A 24007-nucleotide genomic window follows, 5' to 3' on the forward strand; every position below is an offset into this window, starting at 1 on the left:
AGGAATGAATTAGTGACCTAGAAGACAAAATAATGAAAAATAGTGAAGCTGAATAAAAGAGAGAAAGAATTATGTAACACAAGAATTGACTTAGGGAATTCAGTGACTGCACCAAATGTAATTACATTCCTATTATACAGTCCCAGAAGAAGAAGAGAGAGAAAGGGGGCAGAGAATTTATTTCAAGAAATAATAGCAGAAAACTTCCATAATCTGGGATAAGAAACAGACATCCAGATCCAGGAGGCACAAAGAACTTCCATCAAAATCAACAAGAGCAGGCCAATACCAAGGTTTATTGTAATTAAGTTTGCAAAATACAGTAATAAAGAATAAAATCTTAAAAGCACCAAGACAAAAGAAGTCCTTAACTTACAAGAGAAAATCCATAAGCCTAGCTGGAGATTTCTCAACAGAAACTTGGCAAGCCAGAAGAGAGTAGCATGAAATATTCAAAGTGCTGGATGGGAAAAATCTGTAGCCAAAAATACTCTATCCAGCAAGGGTATCATTCAGAATAGAAGGAGAGATGCAAAGGAGAGACCAAAGTGCCAAGTCAAGAAATGATCAGAGAAAATCTGACTAAACAATGAAAAAAAAAAGTAAAATAATAGTAAATACATATCATCAATAATTACTTTGAGTGTAAATGGACTGAACACTCCAATCAAAAGACATACAATTTCAGAATAGATTAAAAAACTAAGACTCATCTATATGGTGCCTATAAGAGACTTGTTACAGGCCTAAAGACACCTGCAGATGGAAACTGAGGGTATAGAGAAACATTTATCATACAAATGGATGTCACAAGAATGTCTCAGTAACAATCCTTATATGGGACAAACTAGACGTTTTTGTTCTTATATCATTTTTATCCTGCTTTGGTATCAGGGTAGTATTGGCCTCATGGAATAATTTTGAATAAGTTCCCTCTATTCCATTATTTGTAAGATTTTGATAAAGATTGTCATTAATTATTATTATTATTTTTAATGTTTGATAGAATCTACCAATGAGACCATGTGGTCTTGGGCTTTTCTATGCTGGGAGGTTTTTTTGTTTGTTTGTTTTTTGTTTTTTTTATTCCTAATTTAACCTCCATGCTTTTTATTGGTCTAAGAAGATTTCCTATTTCTTGGAATCAAGATTCATGATTTAATCTTGGTAATGTGTATTTTTAGGAATTATCTGGCCTTTTTTCTAAAATGTCTGATTTATTGGTATATAATTACTTATAGTAATCTGCTGTCATACTATGTATTTCTGTGGTTATCTGTTGTATTATTTTCTCTTCTATTTCTCATTTTGGTTTTTGAGTATTCTGCCTTATTTGTTAGTTAATGTAGTTAAAACATTTCAAACTTTGTTTGTTTGTTTTTACTTATTTCTTTCAATATTGTTGTTGTTTATTCTGGTTTCTATTTTATTTATTTCTGATTTTTCTTTATTATTTCCTCTCTCTACTAAATTTCAGCTAAGTTTTTTTTTTTATTTTTTTAATTCTTTGTGGTATAATGCTAAATTGTTTATTTTAACTTTTTTTTTAGTGCAGGCATTTTAGCATGAATTTCATGCTAAGATATATTTTTGCTGCATCTTATAGGTTTGGAAATATTATGTTTCCTGTTTCTTTTGTTTGGAGATATATTTTGATTTTCCATTTGATTTCTTATTTGGCCCACAGCTTGTGCAGTTGTGTATTGTTTAATATTTACATATTAAATATTTAATATTTGCATTATATGTATTCCAGCTTTGCTTTATTGTTGATCTTCAGTTTTGTACCATTGAGTTTGGAAAATATACTTGGTATGATTTCAGTCTTCTTAAATTTGTTACATCTGTTTTTCTATGATTTAACCAGGGAATTCCATGTGTACTTGAGGAAAACGTATATTCCACTTTTCTTAAATAGAAATTTTATGTATATCTTTTAGAACCATGTATTCTGAAGTATGCATCAAGGAAAAAATATTCTTATTGAAAAAAATAACTTTAAGTGAGGGTACTCATTTAAAATAAAGCATATCAAAAAATTAATACAGCATGTCAGAAGGGAGGCATGGGAGGGAATGAAGTAGGTGAAAGGGGGATTAAAAGTACCTTTATCATGGTGAGCACTGACTAATAGTGTATATAATTGTTGAATCACTACCTTGTATGTCTGTAACTACTATAACCCTGTGTAAGGGTTAACTAAGCTGGTATTAAAATAGAAAATAAAAATATACTATTCTTTTCTTCTCTGATATTTTGCAATGTTAAAATCAGCTTATTTATTTTAACCATCTAAAGTTGTATTCTAACTAACAAGCTTTTTAAAATTCTTGAGTAGTATCTTTCTCATATTTCTGTGTGCAAGCATTCAAAAGATGTTGTCAAGTTTTAGAGTTCCTACTTCCAAACCCAAGAGCACACTGTACACACTGTATATTAGCCAATTTCACAATAACTTACATTAAAAAATAGAATTCCTACTTCAAAACCTCTTTTAACGTATCATTGTTTTAACTCATTATCAGTTTTTTTTATGCTCAGGATATATTTTAAATATAAAGATAAATCCATCATCTTAATTTTGGTATACATATTATCAGATTATTTTTAGTTGTAATCTTATGTTATGCTGATTTTCTTAATAAACGCATCTTTTAAATTTGGGCTGAACTATCTTGTGGGCACTTCATTTAAAAAAATCTGTATAAAAAGTAAATTTGATTTTGTTTATATCCTCCAATAATTCACATATAATAGAACTGTGGTGAAACTCTTGCTCATAGTGATTTTCTGTCATTCTTCATAAAGCATAATTGGATAAATCCAATAACACTTTGAAGATTAATTATATCTTGAACAATAACGACAAAAACAGTCTGTGCATTTCTATTCCCATTTCTTTATATATATGGAGGTATTTTAAAATGATCTGTATATTTTAATTCTAGTGAGGAGAATGATAATATTCAATAAGACTAGCCAGTATTTTGTACATTACATTTTTTTGTTGGTGACCATGTTCCTGAATTGTAAGATGAATTCACTTAGGTACCCCAAGGGTGATGAACGTTTAAGGCTAAAGTTTTTTGGAAACATTAAAAATAATTTAATTGACAATAAAAAAGTGTGGGGAAAAAATCCTAAATTATCAGTTTAAACATTTTTGACAATTTTGAGAACTTAAAAAATTTTTCTCATTAGATTAGGTAACACCATTTTACAACTTTAACAAATGAAATTCATATACTGATGATGTATATTTGTTTAGATTTTTAAAACTATTTTAATAGGTGTAATTAACATCCTAATTTTCTAAGTGATAACTATGAAAGCTGGAATGTTGGTAGCTTATGTAAAATTTCTAAAGTAGCCAGTGTAGATGTAAATAACACATATTATTATTTACTTGTCAAGAGTTAATATTTAAATAATTTAGCTTCATCAGCTTTTATTAAGTTCTGCTGTGTCATTTTGACCCTGAGAAGGACACAAATATACTATTTATCCATCCAATAAATGTTGCTGAATATGTACTCAATACAATGAATTATGCTACAAATGATGAAAATCAAATGAACTGTTTCTATTCTCCAGAATGTTTATATAGAGTTGGGGGCAGGTGAAAATTCCTACACATAAAACTGACAAAAATTTTGCTATATGCCATAAGATAGATATTAAATAAATAGTTTCTAGATCTAAAAGATGTGTAAAGAAAGATTATATAGCCATGGACATCATCACAAATATGGAAAAGGTAGCACTTAAAAAGAGCCTTGGAACATGGACAGTAAAGGAATTATTAAAAATAGTTTCCTTCCAAAAAAAAAAGTTTCCTTCTCTCCAAAGGATTGCCTAATCAGTTTCATGAAGCATATTCATAGAGGATACAGTTTTTGTCTCCTACTCCTCTTTCAACTTAAATAGACTTGCGTAATATTTTCTAAATAATGTTTAGGCAACATACAATTATTATTTGACACAACTTTGCTCCAGAAGCTGCCTTTATGTTTAACTGTTTAAGTAAACGATATCGAGATGGAATTAAAAGAAATTTTAATACTCACCTTAATAATTATTTGTTAAATATGGCTGTAATTAAAATGCAAAAAAAAGTCAATTTTGCTTCTTTTGATTATCACTTTTTATTTTGGCCTCCCCATATATGTTGTGGATTCATGGTACTTTCAAGTACAAATTTTATTTTCTGACCACAATATAAATATCCCTTGCCACAGTGCTTGACAGAAGGAGTGTCCTCAAAAAAAAAAAAAAAATACCCAGTTTTTTTCCAAATGCATTCAGATTAAATCCAAAGTCCTTATCATGGACTACAAACTTTTTCTTACACTTCTTCTTCTTTGGTTAGAATGCTTTTCCTGCAATATTTAGAAGCAGATAGAAGAGTTTCCCAAGTGCAAGAAATTATAAGTAGATTAGTATGGATGGAGACACTGAGTATGGGAGAAGACCATATTTGAAGAATTTCTTTTTGTGTGGAAACTTGCAGACTATGCTAGCATTTTGTAATAAAATTAATTGGAATTTCCCAAAAATGACATGATCAAATGCTGTTGAGAAGTATGGCAACAAGATGACTGCAATCTTAACAAAACCAATTTCAGGGGAGTGGACTATGCCAATGTATGATTTAAAATAGGAACTAGAGGTGCATGTATGGAAAAATAATTTAAGAAATTGTGTTCTGAAGGGTAGCAAAACTGTTTGATAGCTACAGAGAGAACTGAGATCAAGTGAGATTGATAGTTTATTGTTGTTATTTGTTTATTGTGCTTCACTTTGTTTCCATTGAAAAATTCTGGAAAACTGTACTGAGGTCATATGAATGACTAGGTGAGAGATAGAGATTAAGAGAAAGAGAAAGAGAGAGAGAGAGAGAGAGAGAGAGAGAGAGAGAGAGAGAGAGAAACTGAGTATGTAAAAGGGATAGTAGATAATTTGAAAGATTACTCTCAGAGAATAAAGATGAGGTTCTTAATTCAAATAAAGATACTTTTCATTGGTAGAAGCAAAAACACATTTCAATTTTTCATAAGAAAGAAGGGAGAGAGGGTGGCTACAAGTGCACATAGGCTTGGAGATTTGGTGATAGGAAAATAAGCAAGTTTCTTTAATGACTTCTATTTTCTCAGCACACAGAAAAATGTACTAGCGAGAGATCACAAAGGAATAGAGCTTCTAAGGAATAAGAAGAGAGAGGAGAAGCTACAAAATAATCATGCTGGTGCTGAAAACCAAAGTTAACTAAGGAAATAATACTAAAATTGTCTTGCAGCATTGTAGGTCCCATTTGGATTGGGGGCCATGATTTGAAGGCAATGAATAATTACATATACATGTATTTTTTTTTCTTGGAAAACATTGAGCTCACAGTTTTACTCTCTATACCGTTATGTGAATTTCTTTAACCTCAAAATAAATAATACCTTAAGCATAATCATTATCTTCCCCCAAACTCATTTCATACCTGGAGTTCTCTGAGAAAATGGCTCCATCCCTATTCCTGTCTAATCCATTACCCACGCTGATCTGTCAAACATCATTGTGATCTCAGTATTTCCCTGCTTAAAATTTGTGTAATGACCTCAAACAATAAAACTTCTAAGGTGTGACCTGGTATCCTTTTCCCTCTCTAACTTTATCTCTGCCATTTTAAGTCTACTATCACCCTGATCTTTTAGTTTTCTCTATCTCCTCGTTTGCTCTCCACCGGTTTTCTTTGTTTGCAAGGATTTTGCCCCTCTAATGCATAATAATGCACTCTAATGCCCCCCCCTTAATGCAAATGCAAATTGGATAATTTTCCTTTTTAATTTTTTGTTTTAATCTCAGCAGAGGCTCAGCTTCCTTAAGAAGTCTTTTTGATATTCCAGTCTAAATTAGGTATCAATTTTCACTTCCATGCTCTTTCTTTTTTTCTATCATAATCATATTTATAATTATTCATGTAATACTGTTAAGACTCATAAAGGCAGAGACATGTCTATCTTATTTACCTCTGTGACCTAGTACCAAGCAAAATTTCTGTCCTACTCATCTGCTGAAAGGATTTTGTTGAACTGCTGGTGAGAAAGATACACTTACCACCTTAACTTACTTTTACATTTCTTTCTGTTTCCAAAGTTTCTATGGAAGGTTAAATAACAGTGTTGTATATGGTATCAAAATAAGTTTTTAAGTTAACAGTCATTCATTAAAAGAAAATAAATGCCTTTTGTTTTATAAATGATCACTTATTTCCAAATAGGCAGAATTGTGGATTGACACTTCATGTCTTTGAAAATAAATAGTGTTTAAAGTGAGAACGGTTTTACTGTAGAGGATGAAAGAAGAAAAAATGGATAACTTAGCAATGAATGGTATTGGTTGCTACAGCAATCCTATTATAAGAAAAATAATATTTTAAATCTTTTCCTAATCATTTGACTACAAGAATGTCCCTAATACTATCAAAAAGCTCTTCTTATCTTTCAAATACCTTCACATTCTCTGTGAATTTATAAGAGCATTAAGGCTTTGCTATCGCTATAATTAGATCTACTGAAAAAAGTCCCTTCTCATTTTTGTCAATTCCTGATTATTCATGGTGATGGCAAAAAGCGTTAGCATGGATTACTAAAAACCCAAATCATTTATAGCACATGAAAATTAGCCAAAATTCATTATGTCTATCAAAATTTTCTGTTGAAATACAAGTTCCCCTTTCAGCTTTAGCAAATTTCCATTGATGCCTGAATAAATGCTCTTAAGTGTATGTACTGAATTCTGAAAATAGAAAAGATATATACGGTTGATTAGTTTTATGTAATCTAAGCCCTAAAAGGTAATCAAACCATCAGTTTGGTGGTTTTCAATTGGCCCACATATTGAAAGTTGGACTAAAAGTTTGGTTTTATTAGCCATGCAGAAGAAATAAAGATACCAGAGGTTAGGGAATGAGCAGAAAAAAAAAAAAAGATAAACTCTATTAACACTTATTTGACCACCAACAGAAATGTTAACACAGATACCCAAAGAACATTTTCTTTATGTGATTTTGAATAGTTCAGTCACAATCTTCATGCTATGTCTTTCATTCATTTATGTGTTACATAACAATTTAGGATCGCCTACTGTGGTCAAACACTGTGATAAGTATTATGAATGTAAAATTGAATAAGACAAATTTTCTATCCTTTATAGATCATAATAATTTGTACAGTATAAATATGACTGTATCAGAATAGATGCTTGTTGAATCAAATAGTTCTAAAATGGAGTAAAATGTAAAGTAAATGCCTAACATCGGACTCCTCCTGAAATCAATATAATGTGAATGATACACCAGCTCACCCATGCTTTCTCCCAAATATAACAAAATTTATGAAGCTCTTAACACCTACTAATTATTAATTAATTAATCAATTAATTAATTATTTAATTTAATAACAAAATTTCAAGCACCTACTATGCACCTTACTGTTTTATGAGCATCGGGAAAATTAGCATTTCTTCAACACACTTGTATTAATAACAGAGTTAATGAAAACTATACTCAAAAGACTACTTAAGTTTTAAGTACATATAAGTATTTATCTTTCATAATATAATTCCTTATAAGCTCCTGCAGCATAGAAGTCACTGAAAATACACATATTCCAGACATGTTTAATTTAAATACTTAAATATTTGATTATCTGAATGAATAGGCTGGTATTTATGATTCCGAAGCTTGTGAAACATTTTTGAAATTAATGCAAATATTGTGTTATATGTAATCTGTGTATACTAGTCAAAATAATGGCATTATTCACCAAACAAACACTGCATCTGTTCCAAGGAAAAGCTTAGTCTCTTATTTCTTTTGACAGTGTGCAGACCTGGGTTCTTCAAAGCCTCACCTCACAGCCAGACCTGCAGCAAATGTCCACCTCACAGTTTTACCCATGAGGAAGCTTCAACCTCTTGTGTCTGTGAAAAGGATTATTTCAGGAGGGAGTCTGATCCACCCACAATGGCATGCACAAGTAAGGAAACCCACTGATACTTGGTGATCCGAACTTTCACCACTCCGAAGAAAGAGCATGATGGAGCCTGTTGCATTCTATCACCATTTTCCCAAAAACAGGCATAATGTTTAATCTTCCAAAATAGCTATTTTTTTTTTTACCAAATTTCGATTTTCTTGAGTAAGCTTTGGAAAGTTTGAGTCTCTTTTACCACTCACTGTTAGAAGCATTCATTTTCCCTAATTTCAAATTTAACATCTAAGACAGATAAAGTATATTTTATTTTATTTTCTGATTTCTTTTAGTGTTCAGGATGGCTAAACATGACTTTGATGAACCCACTTCGCTATTCACAGTAATTTTTTTTTTCATTCTTCTCCCAACCCAGGCTTCTGATCACATAAGCATACAATAAATGGCACTTGTGCCTTTTTTTTTTTTTTTCTTACCTGCCACACTAAACTACAAGGGCCAGTGAGAAGGTCATCTATAAAAAAAGGTAGGAAACACCACGTGGAGTGGTGAGGGTTGGCAAATAGGATTTAGGAGTCAAATATAAAACCAAATTTTTAGCTAGGACTTTCAAGCAGTTGTCATGTTTCTTATTAGTGAGTGCCCCTAACTCTAATTAATTATAGCACATAATCATATCATCAGAAAAATGAATAGTAAATATTTAATTCCAACATCCGCAGTGGAAGCATCCACATTCTTCAATGTCTTTGGTGTTTTGTTTTTCTAGCGTTCCACAGATTTCTGAGAAAGAAGCACATTTATGTATTTGACAGAAATCCTTTCATAAATTTTCCACATTCAGAGTCTATGGCAAATGAAACAAAAACTCAAAATGAAAGGGAAGAAAGTAAATCCCCTCTCCTCATTACATTCAATATCCATGACCTTGCCTTGTTTTATTATTTTTGATCCCAGGAAGATGCCATTGCTCTCAAAGATGATGATAAAACTTTTTGAAATTTAGTATTTATTCTAGGACATTCATTCTACTATTAAATATAAATAGGAATACAATTCCTTTAATAAATTGTCACAAACTGAAATTTTACCTGAATTTCAAGGTTGAATTCCATAGTGTCAGTGAGACATATTTTCATAATTTTTCAAATCATTGATATTAATTAGCTTTGTATTGCTAAAGACAATTCTTTTATCACCAGACTGATAGTTTTATGGGTTAGATGGTTACTAATTATAAACAATTCCTATTCAAATAAGTAAATGACATTATTGTATACACTTTGGGAGGTTGCATTTGAATAGAGGAGATAAAACTATGATTGAAAGTGATACACTTTGGTTACAGTAGAGATGATTTCAATTATTCAGAGCAAAAGGATGTCCAAGTAGAGGGAAATGTGGATAGACAATAGGCTGGTAAATTAGGAAGAGAAAACCATGTCTTGAATTATCTTTTAAATTTCCTTAGTTTTCTAATAATTATTTTCTTTAAGTGATCCAGCCATGATCTTTCTCTTTCTCAGCACAGAATTGAGTCTCCCTTTCTGTAAGTTTGTTAGGTTTGGGATGAGACTGTGCTCTGGTGGCAGGGACTGCTTCGTCCTCTTAAAGGACTTGAGGCTTCAAATTTTCTGTTTCCAGGTGTGTGAATTTCTAATACTGTGTTTCAGAAGAACACTAATTTGTACACATTTCTCAAAAGACTGTTGGGACTTGTATAGAAGATCTTGCTAACATATATTCTGTGAGCGCATGCGTTCCGTTTTTAGTTGTATTCATAACACCACAAATACTGCAAATGTTTCCCTTGAATGGGTGGCTTGATTGATGTTCACATGTTCACATGAGTATCTTGAATTTTTCTTTCACTTTGGATCTTTCGAATTAAATTTATGGTTCCAATTCCTTCTATCATCTATCTATCTATCTATCTATCTATCTATCTTTCTATCTAAATCTGGAAAATAGAATGTTATAAACTTACAGGAAAAGAAAAACAAAAAAGTTTCTGATGAATCTGCTTAAATCAAGGGTACATAGCCCTGTTTTGGTTCACATATCACATGTATTAGCAGGCTGTGGAATTTCATTACATTATTTTTAGGTGCATGACCATCTGAGCTGCTACTTTCTACCTCTACTTTAGGGCTTCACTTGAATTTGAGTTTCCCTTTGACATTAAGAGGCAGATGTGTCCCCACAAAATTTTGAGGGGCTGTTACTGGCACAACCAGAAGAAAAGGGAGAGTTAGACTCTGATGTATTTGTACAGATTTAGAGGAAAGGTGTTAACTTTGGTTTCATTTCAGTTGGCAGGGAGGAAAAAAAGTTTGATATCTTTCTGAATGAGACATATTTCAAGTCTGTTTACCTTCACTTCAGAAGTAAACCCATAACATTTAGATCTCAAACAACATTTTCTCCATAACTTTCCACTATTAAATCAGTAAAAAATTAAGACTTGTATTTCCATCTTAAGTAATTGTTTCAACTTAAAAGTAACTGTTTTGTGTTGAAATGTGTGAGGTTGTATGTATGGCAAAATTCACAGAGTTCATCCATAAATGTAGTCAAGGTGGGGATTATTTTTCCAAAAATGACAACTCTTGGGTTATGGGGTCCTTTAATTTAAAAGGCATTTTGTAAATACCAGGTAGCTTTTTTTTAAATCACCTTATTTAAATTTAGTCTTCAACAGTCATGGCTTAATGAATGTTAGGTAGAAATTAATAATAATCTCTATGTTTAAAACAACAAATATTAAGATAAATAGGCTATGCCATCCCAAACAGCTTAATTTATGCTTATGAACCATTCAGCTACCACTATAGTCCATTCTGTTCTCTGTTGGGAAATCTTTACTTGTCAAGTCTGAAACAAATAAAAATGTATTTTTACTTTGGGAACATCTGACCATATAACATTAACACCTAACTGAAGTTATAACGCTATTTGGTAATCAACTGTAAAATAGACATTATGCAATTACTTTTTTAAAAGACTTAATTTTTTATAGCAGTTTTAGGTTGACAACAACATTCAGAGAAAGGCAGAGACTTTCCATATACTCCTGGCCCACACACATGCAAAGCCTCCCCCCTAATCAACACCCCCCACCAGCATGGTATACAGTTGTCACAGCTGATATAGAATTGATTTTAGTTCTCTTCAGTAAGCTAATTATTAGTTTCAGAAATAAAGTAACATACAAAAAGATATTGTTATTACTTATATATCTTCATTCTGTTGCTCCTTCAAGATCTGAACACTTTCATTCTTACTCTCATGGTGTTTTTGAGAGTTATTTATAAAATATATTTCTGATTTCCCATTAACTAAAATTCACAGTTTACAGAGCCACAGTACTACAACAATATCAAAGTAAGTGAAGTTTTATTACACATTGTAGTGTCCGACTACTTAAATTCTAGATTTTTCTTGACACGTGAGAAAGATTTTGAATGCTGTTGGTGATTTATCTGTGGATATGCAATTCATTTTGAGGTAAGCTAAGGCTGTTTTACTTGCTGCACAATTTGTAGTCAAGAGCCACACTGGCAAATCCTATTTTCACTTGTGCTCATTGCTTAGTAAATCCTTCATGTGTACTTCCTAGGTTACTGGGACAGATCTCAGTGAGGAAGTAATCAGTTCAATCCCCAAGGAGAGTTTTTCCTTGGATTTGCCAAAGGACTTACCACTTTTTGAATGTATAATTTTTTATATAACATTATTTTTGCATACATAGTTTTACTTCATACTACCTTATATTTACAGTAAGCAAAACATCTGTTTTAACGAAATGAGTAGTTATAACAATGCCGAGATAAGTTATTCCTATAGGGTATAAATCCCACTATTGTCCCTACAAAACCTGAACAAGATCTTTCACTTATTACAAATTGATGACTGTTGCATTCTCCCTACTTAAAAGATTGATTGCAAATCTATTTTTTTTTCTTCAGACCAGGGACTTGTGTAGTAAACAATGCTTAATGTTGTCATCTTAAAATATGTTTTTCTCACTTTACTTTGCAAACCAGGACCCCCCTCTGCTCCTCGGAATGCCATCTCAAATGTTAATGAAACTAGTGTCTTTCTGGAATGGATTCCCCCTGCTGACACTGGTGGAAGGAAAGATGTCTCATATTATATTGCATGCAAGAAGTGCAACTCCCATGCAGGTGTGTGTGACGAGTGTGGAGGTCATGTCAGGTACCTCCCCCGGCAAATCGGCCTGAAAAACACCTCTGTCATGATGGTGGATCTGCTCGCTCACACAAACTATACCTTTGAGATTGAGGCAGTGAATGGAGTGTCCGACTTGAGCCCAGGAGCCCGGCAATATGTGTCTGTAAATGTAACCACAAATCAAGCAGGTAAGTGTGATGTCCAACCAAATCATGTACCTTGGGCCGAGCTCTGTCAACTTTCTCCGTAGCTAAGTGAGGACTAAACTGTGAGATCTATGAGAGAACTTCTCATAAACCAGAGGGTCAGGACTTAAAGTAGAATACATCTCAAAATGCTTCATATACAAATAAAAGCTAGGGCTTTCTTAGCACTCTCATCCATGGACAGGGGGTTAAGAATAAGATAATTTTCCATTGAATTTTTGTTATTACTAAAAAGACATTTCTGGCTCAAATTCATTCGCAGCAAAATTTTATCCCAAATTTCACACATGCGATTATCATAGCTCAAATCTACATATTTTGTTGTTTTCTTTACTTCATGTTTTTTGTTTATTTTATTAATTTAACAGATAATCAATCGGGTTCTGTTTGCTTGTTTGTTTGGCACCACAGCTGAATTTTCTTTGCATATTGAAATAGGCTTTTCTTGTCATTTCTATTATTATAATAATAAAAACGTACAAAATGAATTTTTCTTTGCTAAATCCACTTATCAAAATTAGAATAACTGTGAACTATACATGAAAACACATTTATGTTCCATATAAAGCTTTTGAAATTTCTCGAGAGTAATTATTAGACGGTAGAGAATTCAGGTCTGCTTGTGCTAAAATTCCCCCATAGTTTCCACTCAGATATTCCATTTTAAGTAAATCAATATAGAGGGCGTCTTTCCTGGTAAAATAAAAACCAAAGATAAACTATGATTAAATTAAAATTCAACCTGTTTTGTAAGAAGAATTATTCAAAGCCTATGGATAATTTATGACTTGTTTTTGTCAACAATGGGGTATCTGGGTGGGATGAGGCATTAAATGTCACTCCCCTCTATTCCTTGGCCACAGCTATCAGTCCATGGGCATAAAATCGCCATCTCATTAGCACACCAGGTGGACTTTCATCAGTGAAGACATCGTTGCTAGCAGTACTCACAATGAAATAGGATATGCTTGACTGAATCGTTTTGGACTTAGTTCATATAAACATTAGTGTAAGTTTGTAGGTTGTAGAATGACTTGGTTGACTGGAGAATGCTGTCGGTAATCACATCTTGGCCAAAATAATTTGAATTGTTGAATGTGTCAGGTAAATCAAGCCATTACTTCTTAAGATGAAAAGGTGCATGCAGTCGAGTTCATAGTTGTTTCTGACTGATCAAATCAAGGGAAGTGTTCAAGAGCAGCCTGGCTAACATGAAAGTAATTGAGTAATTTATTACAAATCATTCTAAATAGTCTAGATATTCTTGTCCATGTTGCATAGATGTCCACAGCATTTTTTTTATTCTTAGAGAAAACATTGCATACATAAATACCATTTCCTTAAATGAGTCATTTATATTTTTCTCCATTTACTCCCTAACCTTAGGTGGAACTAACAAAAGTGTTAAAGAACTGGATAGAAATAGTGAAAATTAAGTTTTCTTTCACAATAAAGTCAGCTGCTGGCAATACTGGTATATGTCGATATTCCATCACAGTATCTAGATGGCACAAGTGTTCAGTAAATGCAAACTGTCTTCCCACATCAGAAGAACACTGACTTTACAGCATGTGATTTCGGGTTTCTCATGTAACATCTTTCAACTTTACATGGTTCTGTGTATGAATCTTCCATTAACATATTGAAAACATGTTTGAATATGTATTCAATGACTGAATACAATCACTGAGAGTTATGTTACTCAGGGAGAATAATTTCTAGTTTGCATAACCTCAACTTACTTGAAAGATATTTCTCTGCTGAACTATATATAGGAAATGACTGTATATATTTAAGATAACGTACTAATAAATATTTGCTCTAGTTGTCTTTGACTTGGTAGTCTGTTCAGACTGTAAAGTGTGGTTTTGATGTATAAATACCTTAAATACCATGAAAGAATAATTTTCACCCAACTGTTCAAGGCACTGCTATCATGTAAAACAAACATTTGTATTCAGAACAAATGCTTTGTTGACTCTTGGTTGCTGATTTTTTCTGAGTTCTCAGGATACACATACTGCCAAAGGCTTGCAAATCTATCCAAAAAAAAAAAAAAAAATCAAAACAAGAAGACATTTTCCTCAGTATCTGACATTTTAGGTGGACCAAAGTCTCAATTTTCACCAAAATTGTAAACTTCAAATACCTCCTAAGAAGTCTTATATTGACTAATTATTGCTGCATATTTATCAATTACCAGTATAATAGAAAGTGGGCTGTAGTAGTTTTTAATATTTGAATATTTTTAAGCATTAAATTAAAGAAAATTATTTGTGCCATATGTGTTTTTTATATAAAATTTCTTTCAGCGCATTTTAACTTTATTTTCAATCTTTTAAGGATTTTTTTTGAGAAATGCATTTCTTAATTTGTTTCAGATTTGTAATTTGTTTTGGCATTTTCTGATTGATTTATTTTTTGTGACATGACCACAATATGTTGTTGACTACAATAAAAAGCCATCCTTAAAATAGGTTAATAAATGTTTTATTCATTGTCTTGCTGTGGACTATAGCCCAGGAGACAGTATTTCAAATTGGTCTTAAGAATTGCTCCAAAGCATGTTAGTTTACAGAGAATTCTATGCAAAAAGGGAATGGGTATTTATCCTTACAAGCAGTTCTCCATCATATAGTTGCATGTCACTAGGTATAATTGGTCTGGTTGTAAAAATTAAGGTTTACTGAGTTCCACATAGACATGTGAAAGACCCTTATGTCATCTTAATACATTATGTTTGTTTCTTATCAGATTATTCAAAAACATTGCCTGCATGCCACCACTTATTTTCTGGTTTGTCTTGTTTTTGGTTTCTCCTCGAGATCACTTGAGATGGTCACAGAAGGCTGGCATCAGTCATCTACTACAGTTTTAGTGCATAGTATGAATTATCTAGATTCAAAATTATATTTATAAAGTACAAGAAGAAAAATAGCAATTTTTTTGTAAGATGAGAACCTTGCATTAAACTAGGAACTGAAATTGATTAGGTAACCCTAGCTAACTAGGCAACCCTAGTTTTACACAGTATTTAAAACATTTTCCCAGTCATTATATTATTATGAAGTCTAGTATCTTACTCTTGCGATAAGTTGTCTAAATTCAAATGGTACTTTTTACATGCAATTTACTAGTAAGGTCAAAATATAAAGTTTGGGACACCTGGCTAGCTCAGTCAATGGTCAGTTGATTTCTGGGTCATGACTTTGAGCCCCATGTTGGGTGTAGAGATTACTTAAAGAATAAAGCAAAACAAAAACAAAATACAAAGTTTTAAGAAAAGCTGAATACTAGAATTAGTTGGACTTTATGTTCCTTATAAAATGAAGCAAATAAATAGTACTGAGGTTGATAGGAAAGCATTGTAAAATTGTGATGATTTTCATGGCCAAGAAAAATAAACACATCTGAAAGTGAAAGAATAAGAAAAAAAAAGTAATTTACATGTGGTAAAGGAATGCTATCTGTGGAGAAGGAGGAAATGATAGGAAAATTCATTGGGAATATCTTAATTATATAAGGATCTCTTAACAAATAGGTTGCAAAGTGGATAAAATGATGAATATGCAAACCATGAATTATTTAAAATTCTTAAACTTAGAAAGGGGATAATATTGACTGAGTTTCTCAATCTTCTAGTTACATGGATAGATGATTGAATGTATAGATATATGGATAGAGAGTGAGTGATACATCAATACATAGTGTGAAAATTAAAATTCCATTGAAAGCAAATATTTTTAAGTTTCATTATCTGCTCACAAAATCGTGTGCATTATCATAGTCTTCTATAAACATTTTTAATGTTTTTATTTTAAAATAATTTTGCACTAGGCACACTGTAGCAAACGCTAAAATTTATATATGTATTTATATGTATATATGAAATATGTGTATATTTAAATATATGCAAATGTATATTTTATCCCAAGAAAGAATAAGCTCATTCTAACAACAAAAAAAAAAAAAAAAGACAAGCAAATCACTAATATTTGAGTATGCAAAGGGATAGAATTTTAATTCTGTGGTAAAATAGACCAAACTTTAATTGTTTTGAATTAATCTTAGGCTTCTAGATTCTGTCCTCAGAGGGCTTAGTTGACATGATATGATTTGTAAAATGCAGCAAACATTTTGGAGGAGATGGCCCAACCTGTCCAGACTATCAGAAATATCACTAAGAAAGATGTCCCTATATTTTGATGGTTTTTATTTCTTGGTTCTTGTAAAAGTATCTGGGGTACACGATAATCCCATTTAATCAAGTACTTAAAGTTTGATGCCTTTCATGCAGTTGACCAGCATGGTGTAACATAGGATGTTGAGATGATCAGGTTTTCCTGAAGACCAAATTATCCTGTAGACCATGAAATTTAAGAGAATGCCGAAACAAGACGGTGAAAGTAAATTGTTGCTCTTGCCAAGGTGGCAAAAAAATGTTTTCTGGTGGTTTCTGTTTATTGAGATGTTAAAGCAAAAGCTCATTGTCATTTGTTAGACCATTACTAAACAAAGATGAAGGTATTTGTTGATTTTTTTTGCCAGTGGAGACATCATATTGGCTGTATTTGTAATCACCACCTGATTAAATATGTTGTTTGCCAAGATTGTTGGTCTTCTACTCAGACCAAACAAGTCATTTAAAGTTCATGACTCTCATTCTTTATTCTTCCATATTTTTTTTATGGTGGCACTGATTTCTACAGAGATACAATAAAGATTTGTGCTTACTCTTTTGGTAGGATGGAGATACTTTAGTTTGGCCGTTACTATAGTTTTACAGCTTTTGTTTCATGGGCCTCAAAGACAAAGAAAGATTTCTTCCATGTGCAAGGTAAATTTTCCAATATACACCAGTGAACTGGTGAAAGGGTCAAAGGATAGGATGGAGAGGTAGGCTGAATCACATTACCTCCATAACATCCACTCAGATCAGTGTTTCTGAATACATAGGGATTAATGCTAGCTCAGGCACAGTATTCAATAACTGGTAAAAGTTTTGGTCATTTACCCCTCCCCCTCTTTATTTATTTAGAAATGGTCAGAAATACTTTTCAGAAAAGCTGAAAGGCAGATGGACAATATTAACATATGTTGCTATTGCACAATCCTTCGTGAAGGGCAATCACCCTTATTATTTCACTGCAGCTCCAACTTCTGTGTTCTCAAGTATAGAGAATAGAAATGATGGAGATTTTGTTTATACATGTGGCACTGCAAATTTATTTCTTATCATTATGATAAGGAAAATGTCTTCTGGGCCCTTCCTAAAGTTATAATTAGTGGGCAGTTTCATAAGCCTTGAAAAATAAATCCACTTTAACACTTCTATTTCGGCAGGTCACTTAATACCTTCTTCTACATTAAACCAAGGAATTCCAAGTTTTTGAACATTATTTAACATTAGCCACCTTTCAATCCAGATTTTGGTCAACAAATTGAAGAAACATTTAGCACTCGTGCCGGGGACCTGGAGAAGCACATTGAATCCAGAATCGTTAATCATGCATTTATACTAGCTGGAATTAGATTGCTTCTAGCCCCTATGCATCTGAGAAACTCATAAAATCCATTTTTACACATATTTTCTAAGCTTGGGCAAGCTTAAGTTATAGAATCTTGTGAGTTTCATATCCAAGAAGCTTCTTGCCTCCATATGACTAGATAACTGGCTTTCAAATTTATGTCAGTATCCTGAGTTCAGATGGAATAATACGTTTGGTGAGGAAGAGAATTGCTTCCATCTATCAATTGACAATCTTAGATAAGGTGTGGGCTTGGTAATGAAGACATGAAGGAACCACTTCCTCAGCCACATGTGGAACAGCTGAATCAGGTAGAAAGACAGACTCTGTAAGTTTTAGAAGTTGATAGTATTTTGAATCATCTGAATTCTTCCACATATCTGCATTCCAGTGCTCAGGATTTCACTTTTTTCCCACTCAGTGGCCTCATTTCCTCATACAGTGATGCAGTAAGTTCAATCATTTTTACAATTCAGAAATTCTGTGGAATAAGACTTGGATTTTTATTTGTAGCTCTGTTATCCTTTTCACTGTAAGAGGACTTTTGGCAGCTCAAGACAGTTGGAGCTGAAAATTTAAATTTTAAGTTTATTTTATTTCTTTAAATTTGGTAGTACAGTTGGATACAACCAATTCTTCCCATATTTCTATTTCTCATGCTTTTATAGTACTAAAACAGGTGGTATTTTGTCACCCAAAACATTACCTTCAAGAAGCACTTTATTTGAGGTGACCACGGCTGATGAAATGTATGCCAGGTATTGTTATGTTATCAGTCCTTAATACTAAATAGGCCTTTGCTCCATTGAGATACAGCTAAGTGACATCATAGGTTCTTTATTCCCATTCCCTTTAAGACTGTTACCCAAAACATTTCTCTTTTGGGAATAATTTTTGTTTATAATGTCCATTTTCTTATGAACAAAGTCTACTTTGTTTTTTTTGTTTTTTTTTTGTTTTTTTCTTTTTTAATGTTTATTTATTTTTGAGACAGAGAGAGACAGAGCATGAATGGGGGAGGGTCAGAGAGAGAGGGAGAATCTGAGTCAGGCTCCAGGCTCTGAGCTGGCAGCACAGAGCCTGATGCGGGGCTCGAACTCACAGACCGCGAGATCGTGACCTGAGCCGAAGTCGGACGCTCAACCGACTGAGCCACCCAGGCGCCCCAACAAAGTCTACTTTGGCTGGTTTAAACAGAAGAGGTCTTTAATATAGGATATTAAGCAGCTCATACAATCATAGAGAAGAAGAGATTCAAAGATTAGAGGCTATGTTTCCAGAATAAATGCTCAATACTCTACCGCCAAGTTGACCTGATGAAGGGAAGCATTGCGACTGCAGTGGTCAAGCAGACCACTTGACTTGACTTTATTGTGGTGGGGGACTTGACTTTATTGTCATTACTGTTGCCACTAGTAGCATTGATATTTCAGTCTCAAACTTGTACTGAAAAGACTTCAGTATTGTTACCAGAAAATATTCATATTTTGCTACCATCTTCATCAGTAGAAAGCCAAAAAAAAAAAAAATGAAAACTTCATGAAGAACCTGGTTTCTTAAGTTGCCTATCCGAATCTGTATCTTCCCTGGGCAAGTCTGTTTGATGGATCTCAAAATATATGCCTTTTCGTAGCAGAAAAGGAACCTGGATTTTTTTGAGTTCTTATTTCTATGTTGGAGATATAACATACCTATGTCAGTTTTATAAATACATAAAGTGCCATTCAAACTATGATATACAATGAATTTATTCAAATTTGAATGAAAATTACTACATGACAATTGCTAGACAAGTTATCTCTAATATTTTGGGAAAATCTGTTTGTTCGAGTAATTAAGATTCGTTTATCCAAACTCTTTCTTTTCCCCTTCCTTCCTTCCTTTTTTCTGTTTCTCTTTTCTTCCTCCCTTCCTTTGTTCTTACATATATATATGTATATATGTGTGTATATATATATGTATACATATGTATATGTATATATTCATATATTCATATATATGCATATTTATATATTCATATATATATTAATTTTATGTGATATATTTTATGTCTTTAATATATATAAATATTTGCATTTCAAGTGTTGAGGGTTGAGTTAATAAGATGTCTCAACTCATGGCACATTACTATCTTTGAACTACACAAGGCTCTCACCTGGTTTATTGATTTTCTTATGTACTGCTATTGTCTCAAATCTGTCATTTTCATACATGAAAGAACAGATTCTTAATATGTTGTGGTGTTTTCTGTCATTGTTGTTTATAAGTGTTCGTATCAAATGTTTATTTAATATTGTAAACATATTTTTATTTTAATTTAATGGTATATTAAATTTTTCATTCTATCTACTCATTTTTCACCATAATCTAAATATTTTGTGAATCTACCCATGTGGCTTTTGGCCATCTGATGTGCTGCTTGTAACCGTCACACATTCACTGTACTCTACATTATCAGCTCACCCAGTAACAGAGCTCTGGATTCTCTGAGTACCCAATCTGTGAACATTCTGTTTTCATTTTAAAGTCCTAAACAGTGAATTTCATTCAGTATATACAAATATCTTTTAGAAAAAAATAAAAGAAAAAAGAAAACAATAAAACTAGTAGACTACATTTTCAGTTCTTTTCCCATTTCACTGCACCATGTACTTAATAAAGTTTTATTGCCTTGAAAATGAAACACAGAGTAGAAACTGTGTGTGTGCACGTGTGTGTTAATCTGTTGCCCAGAGCAGTGGATTAGTATGTTGGTTACATTTCTAGATTGTGGAGCCAAACTTTCTGGTTTCCATACTGTCTTTGCCACTTACTAGCTGTGTGACTTGGGTAAGTTACTTAGACCTACCAGACACTAAATGATAGTGTCTATGACATAAGATGGTTGCAAGGATTAAATGAGTTACTATCTACAAAACAATTAGTGCAATGCCTAGCATATAATAAAGTATTAATAAATGTTAAATAGCAGCATTTAAGAAGCCTTTCAATAATTTTCTAGATACTGTCAGTCCAATCGAGAACTATGAGATAAATAGGTTTTAGAATTTGCAAGTATTATATCGACAAACTCAGGGAGGAAGTAAATAAGATACAAGGAAAAAAACATTCAAAGGCAAAAATAAACACATACAATCTCTAACTCAACAGATAAAAAAAGCAGCTGCTTCAAGGTTGGAGGAGTAAAGCAAGAAAATTATTTTCCAATAGTGACTCTATCTTCAATGATTTCCTAAAACATTGGGTTTTATATTAGCATTGAATTTTTTCTAACTTTGATAAAACATCCAGAGCAATAATGTAAAGAAACAAGAAAATGAAATCATCAAAGTAAGAGCAAGAATGGGGAAAACACCTTGAAAATTTAAAAAAATAATAAATAAAAATAAAAATCAGACTGAAAGCTCTTAAAAACTAACAAACAAAAAGCCACACAAACAAAAAAGAAAACAGACAATACTTATCTGAATCCAAATATATTAGGAAAAAATGTGAATTTTGTTAATTACATCATTATTGTGTGTGGATCAATACTAATTTTGGTCCATTATTAAAGTTTTGAAGGAAAAATATCTAAGAGACAAATGTTGTTTAATTACATATCATGGACATCTCTACATTGTCCACACACAGATGCTTCTGTGACCAGATTATTATTTTGGCTACCAAAAGAAGCTTCTAATTTTGCCAACTGAAGCCACCCATCTACGTGGAAATTTGACTTATGTGAGGTGCAAGTTCTGTGCTTGTTCCAATGCCTGTTTGCTGTTCTGAAAACATAGCTCAAAGATGAGGCTCTAATCTGATTAGTTTGCACATAATTCATCCCAAGGATTAGTGGATGGGGTAAATATTTGCAGAAACTATCAAAATTCTCGTTCGGTTCAGTGGCTTTAGAAACTTGTGAAAGATTTGGTTTCTAAAAGGCACTTGAGAGCCTTCCGTTTCCTCTCTTTCTCCCTCCTACAGACTGTGGTGACAAGGACAGAGACAATGATGGCTAACATGTTTCAGCACTTACTGTGTGCACATTGCCATGTGAAGAACTTGATTTGCGTTTTCTTATTTGATCCTAGCAATATCTTCATGACATAATATTATTATTATTCCCATTTTTAGGATGAAGAAACTGACGTTTAAAGATGTGAAGTGCTTTGCCCAAGGTCACAAATCTAGTAAGTGAGGGAATAGGAATCTAAACTAAGAAATTCTTACCCTGGAGCTATGATACTCTGAATCACTAGTGAATATTGCACATGCTATTTCCTTTACCTGAAACCTGTTTCTTTACATCATTGTCCTAGATAGCTCAGTTTTCCGATCTGCTTAAATTGTTGCTTCCAGGAGAAAAGCTTTCTCTGCTTTCCAGCTTAGACATACCTCTCTAAAAATAACTTGGAGCACGAAGCACTGTAACTATTTTCTCTCTCGTCTGTGTTTCTGGACTTTCCTTAGGGTCACAACAGTGCCTAACACTTGTGTTTGTTCAGTTTATAAATGAATGAGTTTCCATATTATTCAAATTAGTGTTATAATTCCAGTTACTGGTAGTAATGTTGATGTATAATGTGTTTTAAAGATTTTTGGAAATCTTCAAAAAATTCTGAACCAAATTTTTGTTTGTGTTGGGTGTTGTTTATTTATTTATTTATTTATTTATTTATTTATTTATTTATTTATTTATAAATTAAGGATCCAGAGGCAGAGCCCTAATTGTAATTCATAGGTTTATGTTCTCCAGGACTTTAAGATATTGTTATTTAAGGTCCACCAATTTGCTGGTGTGCCTGCTTTCTTAACCTCTCTTTAGACACTCCCATCTTGACAAAAGCATTCACTGAGGATGATTGAACCCATTCTAGAGAAGAATTTTATGTAATGATTGCTGTGCCATTTAATGGCAATACATGATATTTTCAGTCTTAATGTGTTTAAGGACTCCACACCTCAATTTGTGATTCAATATATCCACAGAAGGGCCTGAGAATCTGCATATTCTCTCTCTCTGTCTCTCTGTCTCTGTCTGTTTCTGTCTCTGTCTCTCTGTCTCTCTGTCTCTCTGTCTCTCTCTGATACATACACACACACACACACACACACACACACACACACACACACAGAGCTAATGATTCTGCTGCAGGGTACGTTTGGCCCCATTTAAAAACAATGATACTTGTGAGAGGTTCTGATATTTCTTTCCTATCCTTCCTCTCTACGCAAATAGTGACAACTCCTTAATCAGGTTTGCTTGATGTTGCTTTTTCCCTAAAGCTGTCTACAAAATATCTGCTGACAGTCTGTTTTCACACCAGCAAGGATTTTGTTAATACTATTCTTTCCCTCTAATCTAGTTACTCTATTTTGCCCATTGCTCACCTGCAAGCTGGTTTTAAACTGCTCTTTCCTGTCAGTTCTGGTTGCAAGCTGATTTCCTATTCAACAGAAACATGGTCAATGATCCATTTCCTCTGTGAACCATCAAACATTCTTGTGGCTCAGCTCAGAATCAGAGCAGCTCAGCATTTGAACTATTCAATCATTTATCTCATTGGCATGTATGCTATGAACTTATTTGCGTAAAGATGCATATTGTAGATTGATATGCATAGAATATCAATTTCTTTAGAACCTTTACTCTGAATTGCCATTGCCCTTTATTACTAGTCCTTGAGAACTAAGTTTCAAAAGCATTCCCAATGGCCTGGTATCATGTAAATCTTCTTGGTGTGCTCTTTAGATGTATTATAATAGTGAAACCATAGATGCAAAATCATGTTTAAATTAAGCATATGCCTGAATTGTCTATTAAGTTCGAAACAAAGTTTACCTAGAATACCGAAACTTATTAATTTTTGCACAATTTATTGAAATGACTTGTTCATGTTATTTTCCCAAAATGGACTGTCATGCATTCAAATACGCAATATTTATTCAGTACCTCATGCATTCCTTATATTCTATTGAGCATTGTAAAAGGCACACAAGTATCTGAAGACATGTTTCATCCTTACACTATTTTATCTGCCCACTGAAGAATTAAATAAGGTCTAAAGAGGAAAACAATTAGAAAAGAATTAATGACAATTTGGATATTAAA

At 32.7% G+C, this 24007-nt stretch overlaps 1 protein-coding gene across 7 annotated transcripts in view; it reads left to right on the plus strand.

Moving 5' to 3' along the window:
• EPHA5 (EPH receptor A5) overlaps positions 1-24007 on the plus strand; it is a 355806-nt gene that overhangs the window by 175811 nt on the left and 155988 nt on the right. For 4 of the 7 annotated variants that reach the window (XM_023253073.2, XM_023253075.2, XM_023253074.2 and 1 more), the window contains exons 4-5: positions 7872-8027; positions 12029-12364. The exons of 1 other annotated variant lie outside the window; for it this stretch is intronic. In XM_023253073.2, the coding sequence (XP_023108841.1) occupies positions 7872-8027; positions 12029-12364 (492 nt within the window). The remainder of the gene's footprint in view (positions 1-7871; positions 8028-12028; positions 12365-24007) is intronic. 2 more of the 7 variants (XM_023253077.2, XM_023253078.2) reach the window with 1 other exon arrangement.

This window comes from Felis catus, chromosome B1 (assembly GCF_018350175.1).
Source record: "Felis catus isolate Fca126 chromosome B1, F.catus_Fca126_mat1.0, whole genome shotgun sequence".
Taxonomy (NCBI): domain Eukaryota; kingdom Metazoa; phylum Chordata; class Mammalia; order Carnivora; family Felidae; genus Felis; species Felis catus.